At 44.3% G+C, this 12,048-nt stretch overlaps 1 protein-coding gene across 1 annotated transcript; it reads right to left on the reverse strand.

The window, feature by feature from the left end:
* Positions 1–9,321: 9,321 nt before the first annotated feature.
* On the reverse strand, positions 9,322–11,582 carry p3 (P3 protein). Its single transcript, NM_001141914.1, is given in 1 exon segment — positions 9,322–11,582. A coding segment is annotated over 1 exon segment (1,401 nt). The 5' UTR covers positions 11,235–11,582; the 3' UTR covers positions 9,322–9,833.
* Between the last annotated feature and the right edge of the window lie 466 nt (positions 11,583–12,048).

Consider the following 12,048-nt stretch of genomic DNA (forward strand, 5'->3'; position numbering starts at 1 on the left):
GGGGGTAAGAAAGAGAGAGAGAGCAGGAAAATGAGATGGAGAGAGCGAGAGAGAGGGAAAATTAGATGGAGAGCGAGACAGATAAAAAAATATAAGGACACCTTGTTGTGGAGCAGGTCCCACATGCGGTGCAGGAGGGCAGTGAGCAGCTGTCTGTGTCCCAGCAGGATGTTGACAAACTGAGACACCCAGGGGCTCGGTCTTGGGTCACAGAGCACATTAAGCTCAAAGGAGAGAAGTGCAGTTTTAAACTGACTTGCAGTTACACTTGTGGAGGCTAAGAAGAACATAATATACACAACTATATGCAGATGGACTGGAAAGAAAATCAAGTAGTGACAATTCTGTATTATTTGGTGGGCTTATTCCGGAGGCATCCAAAAGTCTCTGGCAGAACCTCCTGAGGATCATGTTCTCCACCTGAACATAGACAGGACAGACCGAAACATGAGTGTGGCATTAGAAATAACTAGAACGACAGACAAATAGAGTAGGAAACTAAATAGTTGAGACGGAGCAGAGGAGAAAAACAGTAGAAGAGAGGGAGAAATGCAGAGACAGGAGGACAGACGGCGGTTCCTGGCATTCCTTCCGACTTCATTGTGCAGCTTAGGGGAAGTCGACTCATCTACATAAAGCTTGATGATTGTCTGGCTGACCAGTTCCTCAGCACGTTCAGGGAACACAATAATCAGCGTGTGGCAGATCCTGGCCAGACAACTCTGTCAAGTCAAAGATAATAAGACTGGTTTGATTTGTATGTGTGTTTTTGTTGAACTATTTGAACAAACAACTGGAATCAACATACACAAAACATCTGTATCAGACTCAAAGCGATAACAGAAAACTGTGTGGTCAGTCAGTAGTTGTATGGCTGTGAGTGTGAATACCAGAACTGACTTATTGAGTGAATCTATGAAATTCATCCTGATATCAGGCTTTACATGCAGCTGACTGGACAGAGACAAAGAATACAATACCTGGACAGAGCATGTGAACACACCATTCAATAACATCCATTCATTTCAAAGCAAGAGAGCATAAGTCTTACCACACGTGGAGTTAGGAGGGCAGGGAGAAAACGAGTCAGGAAATATGGCCTTCTGAAAATGCTGGAGTAGGAAAAGAGTGCAAGTGTGGCGACACATAAAAAAAGACACAGTGCAGAACACAATATGATATGTAAGTCATCAGTACATTGATCTCAATAGGTGATTTGTGTGCGTTATGTAGCACGTTGATGCTATATTTTTAGGGTACCTACCAGGCCTCCATGATGACTGTGGCAGATATCCTTCCTGTGTTATCAAACAAAGAGACTGGCTTGTCCACATCCTGACCCGCCTGACACTGGGGCTGATAAGGCAGATTGCACACAAACACACAGACTGATACACACATAATTAACACATGAAAAACATGAATTGAAGAGATGGCACACAAATGCAACCAGCAGAGGGCGCTCAAACCTGCACAAGAGCTCCTGTCCCAGCGACATCCTCATAAAGGCCAATCTCCTGCAGACAGAGAGAGGGGACCCTGTTTATACAGCTGGAGGAGAGGAGATGAATGAGCTGCTGAATGAGAGGGTTTGTGGTATGGTAAGTCACCAGTCAGAGTTAGTTACATTGGAATAACTGGATTGTCTCAGCTGATCTATATACGCCTCACATACTGGTTCAGTGACTCTCTAGGCCCTACCTTCAGGTCAGCCAGTCTGGTCTTGGCAAGGGAACCAGTCAGACTAAAGGCCCAGTCCAGCAGTAAAGTGTTAAAGCAGAGCCAGAGTATCTGTCACCTGACCTTCAGGTACTGCGGAGGTCAAAGGACACTATGTCCGACAGGAACTTCAGCAGGAAAACCACAGACTTCTTACTGTTCCAATGGTAACTGCTGGCACCGCCGAAACATATCCAGGAAGACAGGAGAGAACTAACTCAACTCTGAGGGGACTAGCCTTAAACCACTCGCTGTACGAGGAGGAAAACACCAGGCCCTTCCAGTGCACCCTTACGGGCCAGGAGGAAAGCAGTGATCATGTTCTCCAAGTCAAGGGCTCCCGAGTGGCGCAGCGGTCTAAGACACTGCATCGCAGTGCTAGAGGGAGTCCCATGGGGCGGCGCACAATTGGCCCAGAATCGTCCAGGTTAGGGGAAGGTTTGAACGGGGGTGGGCCCTCATTGTAAATAAGAATTTGTTCTTAACGGACTTGCATAGATAAATAAAGGTTAAATAAAACAAATACCCCTCAAATCCTGAGCTTAGGAACCTGGACAGGAGCTCTGATGTACAAAGAGAGAAATGTCATTTTTTAATGATTTATTTTACTTTCATTTAACTAGGCAAGTCAGTTAAGAAGAAATTCTTATTTACAATGACGGCCTACACCGGCCAAACCCGGACGACGCTGGGCCAATTGTGGGACTCTCAATCCCGGCCGGTTGTGATACAGCCTGGATTCTAACCAGGGTGTCTGTAGTGACGCCTCTAGCACTGAGATGCAGTGCCTTAGAACGCTGCGCCACTCGGGAGCCCATTGGAGCATTGTTGGAAATAACTAAGTGTCTGTGTGTGTGTGTGTACCTTTGAGGCTTGGCTGGGTGTTTGGATTGTACACGAGCAGGGTGGAGAGACAGGAAGAGCACATGCTTCCAGTTAACCTCATGAGTCTCCAGTACTTACTGCAGTTGAGACAGCAGCTCCTCTACCTTGAATATCACTGCCAACTAGGACAGAGAAAGAGAAAGGGCTAGATGTTATATCACACCACAGATACAGTCACATCAAAACGCTCTATTATAAGGTTCACACTTGTTATTCTATAGACCGGTTTTAACGTACACTACTGCAATTTCAATGTCCTGTAAAAACACCCTAATGTCATAACTCACACCCACAGGTACATCATCATTCACTTCAGATGTATGTGGTCAGTCACACACATACACACAATACCTCACAAACAACTACATGACAAAATACATATTTGGAAGAGCAGCTCACATTAACCAGACATGGTAATGTATTTATAGATGTACTAAGGTATTTATAGATGTTTCTTTAGAACAGAGCAGAGCACAAGCCATTTACATTACGAAACAAGGAGGTCAACAGTATGCAGGTTTTTAGCAAAGCCCCACTCTCTTTGCATGGCAATGGCATCAGATACTATGTAGAATATAGGTAGAGGAGAACAGCGATGAGATAGATGATATAGATGGCTGTTTTACAAGAGGCCCTATATTAAAGAGATGTCAATGATAACATATTCTGTGATTTTAACTTTCAGTCTGTAGGTGAGTGTATGAGAGAGAGTGGGAGAAGAAACAGCGCAGTGCATCAGGTGATAGACACACCACACAAGGAAGCATCAAACATCTTTACCCTTTTCCAACAAAAAGAGATACATACAAGAGTGAATATTATGGATTATTATGCATGTTCTATAATTTTGTTTGATTAGCAGCCTTTTCCACTTCACCATCATTCAGCTGCTGTTTCACCAGACTGCAGGGTCTGCTTGCTATCCAAAGTATCCAGCACACCTAAAAACAACACAGGTTCAGAAATTAATATTAGCAGTTGGATAAGATAAAGCCTCTGTCTATTGAATGCAGTTTCGAGCTGCAATGAGAGGGGACATTCAAACTCACAGGAGAGCATGTCATCCAGCACTGAACAGCAAACCAGGGAGAGCGTCCTGCATGGTCTGGTCAAAACCAGCTCGCACCAACACCGTTACCACAGCTGCAACACAATACATAGTTGGATGTATACAGACTGATGTGAGGTGAATGGAAGATAATAATATATGTACACTTTATTCAGAAAGTATTCAGACCTCTTCCCTTTTTTCACATTTTGTTACGTTACAGACTATTCTAAAATTGATTAGATAATTTTTTTACCTCAATCTACACACAATACCCCATGATGGCAAAGTGAAAATAGGTTTTTAGAAATGTTTGCTAATGTATTAACAATAAAAAACAAAATACCATATTTACATAAATATTCAGACCCTTTGCTATGTGACTCGAAATTGAGCTCAGGTGCATGCTGTTTCCATTGATCATCCTTGAGATATTTCTACAACTTGATTAGAATTCACCTGTAGTAAATTCAATTGATTGGAAATTATTTGGAAAGGCACACCCCTGTCTATATAAGGTCCCACAGTTGACAGTGCATGTCAGAGCAAAAACCCAAGCCATGAGGTTGAAGGAATCATCCGTAAAGCTCAGAGACAGGATTGTGTTGAGGCACAGATCTGGGGAAGGGTACCAAAAACAATTTTGCAGCATTAAAGGTCCCCAAGAACACAGTGCCCTCCATCATTCTTAAATGGAAGAAGTTTGGAACTACCAAGACTCTTCCTAGAGCTGGCCAACCAGCCAAACTGAGCAATCGGGAGAGAAGGGCCTTGGTCAGGGAGGTGACCAAGAACCTGATGGTCACTCTGACAGAGCACCAGAGTTCCTCTGTGGAGATGGGAGAACCTTCCAGAGGGACAACCATCTCTGCAGCACTGCACCAAATCAGGCCTTTATGGTAGAGTGGCCAGACAGAAGCCACTCCTCAGTAAAAGGCACATGACAGCGCACTTGTAGTTTGCCAAAAGGCACCTAAATGACTCTAAGACCATGAAAAACAAGATTCTCTGGTCTGATGAAACCAATATTGAACTCTTTGGCCTGAATGCCAAGCGTCACGTCTGGAGAAAATCAGGCGCCATCCCTACGGTGAAGCATGGTGGTGGCAGCATCATGCTGTGGGGATGTTTTTCAGTGGCGGAGACTGGGAAATTGGTCAGGATTGAGGGAAAGATGAACGGTGCAAAGTACAGAGAGAGCCTTGATGAAAACCTGCTCGAGAGCGCTCAGGACCTCAGACTGGGGTGAAGGTTCACCTTCCAATAGGACAACGACCATAAACACACAGTCAAGAGAATGCAGGAGTGGCTTCAGGACAAGTCTCTGAATGTCCTTGAGTGGCCCAGCCAGAGCCTGGACTTGAACCCGATCGAACATCTCTGGAGAGACCTGAAAATAGCTGTGCAGTGACGCTCAACATCCAACCTGACAGAGCTTGAGAGGATCTGCAGAAAATAATGGGAAAAATGGATAATGTTACAGGTACATTTCCATTTCACATTATAAGTTCACAGAACCTGTAGGCTGCCACTCAAAATAAAAAAAATACAGTAAGAAATACGTAAAGTTTAATAATTAATAATACATTCAGTATTAACAGGAAAATAAATTCCCTCCAACCGCACTGATCCAACATGTATCCATCCAAAAGTATTTATGAAATCAAACTAATAGCAAATTATTTTGATTAAATGAATCTTAACACAATGAACAGAGGCAATTTTAATGACCATCTAAAGATCAATCTCCTCAGACAGGACATGGGACAAACAGATCAATGTATTATCAGGGTTGGCAAGGCTAACATTTCAGTCTCTGTCTATCTTGCTGATCGATCCATTGAAGGTAAATGGCACCAGCTAGTCCATTAGAGCTACACTGTCACTGGGATGATGAAAGTGTCTGCGACAGCAGTAATGTGAGGTACTACAGTTTATTACTCTAAATAGACACATTGTTTAGTCACTGAACAGAATGTTCCTCTGTTAAGTTGTTCCTGACAGCACCAATGCTGCAAGAACATCGACTTGAAGGCAATTTCAGTACAGCTATGACTATGAGCTATCCATCCATACCGTCGATGGACCAGATGAGACTAGTCCTGGTTCATAATTGTATCTGTCTCTATTTTGTGTGAGAATGGCTCATATGCAAAAGTTTGAACATAAGATGAGAGAATTGTATGCCCTTCAGACAGTCTTCCTTTGTTTGTCGTTCCAGTAAATAGGCCTACTGGAGATAAAAGCACACATGAATGAGAATATTTTTGAGGATTTCCTGGGAATTCCACCCATGTTTTCCTGGACACCCTGGCACTGCGGCAAGAAACCTGCTCATAGAAGGTGAAAACAACTCATTAAAATGTAATCCCATCTGTCTCATGAATTTTTAAGTGTTTTTTTCCTATTGTGTCACTAAACCACAGCATAGGAAGTGTAAATACTGCAGTTGCTGGAACAGTGTCAGGAAATCACCTGTCAACCTATAAAGTACAGTGGACACTGTTACCTGGGAGAAACAATCTGAGCTGTCGCTCAAGTGGACGTGACACTGTCCTTGCACCCACAGCAGGTACTTTCACCCATTTCTCTAATGGAAGTGACACTTTAGGCATTTCCTCAAAGTACAACTTACAAAGAGGCACGTTGCTTAGTTTGCGTAGGATTTTACAAACCACACAGCTCATATGGTAACCTCATGGCTCTGTAGCACCAAGAAGAGAAATATCATACCAGGTAAATTAGAGTATATAGTGTGTATCTGTGAAATAGCTTAGGCCCTATGTCTCCGTCTGTCTCTGTGCAGCCAAATACGAGGTGGAATGCATGGGCTGAAATCTGTGGTTATCAAAGGTCAAATTACCATTGCAAGTGAGGCTGAGCAGCTGTAGATCCTTTCATTGAAATTACAGACAGGAGGTGCGTGGCAGTGAGAGAGGGAAAGAGACATGCATGCATTGACAAAATTGATGACTCCCATTGGTAGTGGCATGATTGTAACTCACCATGTGAATTTACATCATTTTCATGCAAAGCTTCAAATCCTTAAAATACCTTTGGCTAAAAATAGGTCTAACAGCAGGTATATTAATTAAATGGACGATATGTTGTGCATCTGAGTGTAATTGATATGCAAGGCTTATGACACTGTACAGGAGGGTCCAGAACACAATGTAAGCAGAGTCATGTAAACATTTCCCATCATCTTCAATGTGTGTTAATCCATTCGTTTTAGATTAGGGTTAGTTGCGATTGGAAAACAAAACAGGTTTTCAGTATATGGCAATTTGTAATGTTAACACAAGATGGACTTGCCACAAAAATATTCTAGGATTTTACTATTGTTTCCCAAAATACAACTTTACCCATAAACCCCTACCTGTTTTCCAATAGAAAAGTGTCAATAATTGACAGGAATAAGGAAACAGTTAATGATTTTGGGGGTAGTTGAGTTATCTTAATTGACTGTTTTAACTATCACGTCTCATTTACAGGAAAACAAAATACAGTGGCTCCCCACTTCGCACAGCAGTTGAAGTATGTGAATATTGAAAAACCCCTTCAAACAACGGAGTTCAGCCCATAGACTTTAGCATACATGCTACTTTCCTGAGCTCCCACGTCTTGTGCCAAAACCAAGCTCCAATGCCGTTTCCCACTACAAATGTGCAGAGAAACACAGTATTTCAAATACATGAGTGGTGTAAAAGGGAAAAAAAACGTACAAAAATGCCTTTTACAAAACGTTCACTCCCCTAAGGTGTCAGTTTTGCTTTTGCCAGAAAATGAATACATACAGTGCATTCAGAAAGTATTCAGACGCCTTGACTTTTTCCAAATTTTGTTACGTTATAGCCTTATTCTAAAATGGAATCAATTGTTTTTTCCCCCATCACTTTACACATAATACCCCATGACGACAAAGCAAAAACTGGTTTTGGGAAATTTTTGTACAAAAAATAAACTCAAATATAACATTTACATAAGTATTCAGGTCTTTTACTCATTACTTTGTTGAAACACCTTTGGCAGCGATTAAAGCCTTGAGTCTTCTTGGGTATGACGCTACAAGGTTGGCACCCCTGTATTTGGAGAGTTTCTCCCATTCTTCTCTGCAGATCCTCTCAAGCTCTGTCAGGTTGGATGGGGAGTGTGGCTGCACAGCTATTTTCAGGTCTCTCCAGAGATGTTCGATCGGCTTCAAGTCCGGGCTCTGGCTGGGCCACTCAAGGACCTTCAGAGACTTGTCCCGAAGCCACTCCTGCATTGTCCTGTTGGAAGGTGAACCTTCACCCCAGTCTGAGGACCTGAGCGCTCTAGGAGCAGGTTTTCATCAAGGACCTCTCTGTACTTTGCTCCGTTCATCTTTCCCTCGATCTGGACTAGTCTCCCAGTCCCTGCCGCTGAAAAACATCCCCACAGCATGATGCTGTCACCCCCATGCTTGAACGTAGGGATGGTGCCAGGTTTCCTCCAGACATGACGCTTAGCATTCAGGCCAGAGTTCAATCTTGGTTTCATCACACCAGAGAATCTTGTTTCTCATGATCTGAGAGTCTTCAGGTGCCTTTTGGCAAACTCCAAGTGGGCTGTCATGTGCCTTTTACTGAGGAGTGGCTTCTGTCTGGCCACACTACCATAAAGGCCTGATTGGTGGAGTGCTGCAGAGATGGTTGTCCTTCTGGAAGGTTCTCCCATCTCCACAGAGGAACTTTGGAGGTCTGTCAAAGTGCAGAGTGACCATCAGGTTCTTGGTCACCTCCCTGACCAAGGCCCTTCTCCCCCAATTGCTAAGTTTGGCTGGGCAGCCAGCTCTAGGAAGAGTATTGGTGGTTCCAACCTTCTTCCATTTAAAAATGATGGAGGCCACTGTGTTCTTGGGGACCTTCAATGTTGCAGACATTTTTTGGTACCCTTCCCCAGATCTGTGCCTCAACAGAATCCTGTTTCGAAGCTCTATGGACAATTCCTTCGACCTCATGGCTTGGTTTTTACTCTTACATGCACTGTCAACTGTGGGACCTTATGTAGACAGGTGTGTGCCTTTCCAAATCATATCCAATCAATTGAATTTACCACAGCTGGACTCCAATCAAGTTGTAGAAACAGCTCAAGGATTATCAATGGAAACAGGATGTACCTGAGCTCAATTTTGAGTCTCATAGCAAGGGGTGTGAATACTTTCTGAAAGCACCAGTAGGCAGCTATTATGACTGTATGAGCATATTTCAAGTCCAACACATGCCGAAAAGCACGTTCATTCCAGTCATAACATGCCCGCTCACACAAAGACCTATGAACTACACCAAAAAAAATGGATTGAAAACTACAACCTCCATTTCAGGAGTAAAAAGGCTTAGAAACATTAGACCTTAAAAAAGGTAACCACATAACATGCAAACATAGATGTGTTATGAGATTGTTTTAACACAAATGCAAATACACAATGCAAAGAGACATGCAAATGTACTCACATTGGCACACACAAAGAAACCTGTTAATCAGTCCACAAATATTACGCACAGGCAAATATTGTCACAGAAACACCCTCAGAAACAAAGGTACTGGCTATATCGCTCAGCTGTGCTGCAGCACAATCTTTACTTTAGTACGTCTCAGTGTTAAGATTCCTTCTTTAAATAAAGATCCTCCTTGGACAAACACAAGACTGCTTTTATGAATGCTTTTATTTTTTTTATGTCTCCTCTTTATAAAGTACATGGACTCTTAGAAAACCATCTTTGAATCCAGAACAAAAAAACTTAGTACCGGTACTTTTCAAACACCATACATTTCCATCCGACAAACAATCAGTTTTCAAAACCATTCCCATTCCTTTGACACATAGACCTCTTGTAAACATGATACAAATCAATAATTTCATTTACAAAAATGTTTTATAGAAAAATATATTTTCTTTTATAGGTATTTCTCTTCTTCGGCCTATATACATGAGGTACTCTTCAGTACAATCTCATTAAAAAAAGAAAGAAAAAAAGGGGGTTAGCGGGAAAAGGCCTTTGGTTTCAAGAAGATAGAAAAAACATACTTATAATGTCCATTCGCTGTCCTGTGTACACAGTGTCAAAGTCAATGATTGTTTTCATATTGTTGTGTGTGTTTGTAGCCAACACTCTGGGACCTCCACAGGTTTGGTTTAGAACAGAAACTCTGTCTACAATCAGGTTTCAGTCCGGGTGGTGGGGGTACAGAACTTTCGATGGGCAAAGTGACCGAGGACGATAAGGAGCATCTCAGAGGTGCTGCTGAGCGCCACTATGAAGGGCGCTTGGGACGCAAAGTCAGCCTCCGCCCGCCGGAACGACAGCTGCATAACCGCCAGCGCCAGGAGGCTGTTCTGCACCCCCACCTCAATACTGACCGTCTTCCTCTGTGGCACTGCTAGTCCTGCCAGCTTCCCCATCCCAAACCCTAACAGCAGCCCAAACAGGGGCACAGTCACCCCCGCGACCACTATCTGAGGTCTCACGTTGGCCAGGATAGACGCCCCCATCTGGTAGGCCATGAAGATGCCGCCCACGATGAGCACGAAGCTGAAGGGCCGGATCAGTGCCAGCAGTACGCGGGTCAGTTTGGGCAGACGTAGCTTCACCAGCATGCCCAGGGAGATGGGGATGGCAATGAAGAGAAGGGTGCCCAGGATCTTGATAAAGGGCACGTGGAGGGCAGCGTGGACACCCAGTAGCCTGCCATACAGGGCAGAGGACAGGGGCATGGCTGCTGCAGCTACAACTGTGGACACCAGGGTCATGGAGATGGCCAGGGTGACGTCCCCGCCCAGTAGCAGGCTGTAGAGGTAGCCTCCGCCGCCGCCCGGGGCAGAGCATGTGATGACCAGGCCCAGGGAGAGGGCCTTTGGCAAGGAGCCCAGCCTGGACAGACCATAGGCGTACAGTGGCATGACCAGGAACTGCCCTGCGACCCCCAAGAGGAGAGGCACAGGCTTCCGCAGGAGACCCCTCAGCACCTCTACCTCTACCTTGCACCCGAAGGCACACTTGTTGATGAAGATGAGCGGCAGCAAGGCAAATAGGACAGGGTTCTCAGAAAAGTGGGACAGCACGCCTGACTGTATGAGCCGGGCAGCTGGGTCATCCCTTCCAGGCGCCACCCTGATGCAGTAGTCTGTCCTTTCTTCAATTACAACAGGGAAAGAATCCTGGTCCAACTCCAATAGCTGGATGAGCAGTTGTGCCCGACCCGGCAACCCAGACCTTATGCTGATAATGAAACTCTTCACGGGTCCCGCATGACTGTCACTTACATTCAGGATGGAAAGAACCTCCGAGTCCAAGGAGCTTACATTGACCGTCTGCTTCCAGCTCTCGCGGCCCTTCGTACTTACGGCGCTTCGGTATTGACTGGAGATTACAATCACGCCCTTAGTGTTTTCGGGAAACTCAAATTCTTGGGAGGTCCCGTCCCCGATTTGTATATACCTTCTGTTACTGTCGGCCGTCACGTTCATGTTGTTGTTGTCTTTCAGGGACCTGCCCTCCGTCGCCGGATCTGTTCCTCTCGTTATCAAGAAGAGACAACAGAATGCAAATAGCGTCCTCATTGTTATGTGCGCCGCAAATACACGCTGCTCTCCAGCCTGCGATCTCCCCAGTCCGTCTTAAACCGCCTCCCTTTTACAGAACGCGTTAAAAACTTCTCAGATCCCCTGATACAATAGCTACGTAGGTAGCGAGGTCTACATTCCTTCTGGTACCCATTTAGCTTCACCCGTGTTCTTGCTCTCTTTCTACCGGAATTTAAACATCACCCCGCCCCATCCGACTTGAACGCTGCTTAAATTCCAATAAAAAAAATGCTGTCATATTTTACCGATATCAGACGATTCACGGCTCATTTTTTCGTGCTAAGAAGAAATATCTGCCTCGGCGAACCGTCGCCTCGCGTTCCGGTTTTTATTGTCTCTGATGCCAACTGTCACCACCGCCGTTTCCCCCTGATTTCTTCTCTTATTTCACTCACTCGCTAAGACTTATTTTAATCCAATCAGAGAAGCCCCTAGCGTTAACTCTCTTTTTTTTTTGCGTTAACTCTCTAGGTCCCTTACCAAAATAAGCACCAACGTCACTTGAGATAAATCTAATTGCGGGGGTGTTCTTTCTTCCATGCGTGGGCTGCATTCTCAGCATCATAGAGGATACACCGTTTATTTATGGGGGAGGACCCACTGCAAAATGCTGTGGTCATGTTATGTTGACTAAAGGAAAATGGTGGAATAAGATAAACATAGTCCAAAACATATAAGCTGCAGTTCATTGAGGCTGGAGGTATTTACCTTTATTTAGTTATTCTGCCCTTACAAATAAAGATTGCCGTTTTGAAACTGCAGTAAAAGTGCAGTAACTGCAGTCGACTGT

The sequence above is a fragment of the Salmo salar genome, chromosome ssa16 (assembly GCF_905237065.1).
Source record: "Salmo salar chromosome ssa16, Ssal_v3.1, whole genome shotgun sequence".
Classification (NCBI taxonomy): Eukaryota; Metazoa; Chordata; class Actinopteri; order Salmoniformes; family Salmonidae; genus Salmo; species Salmo salar.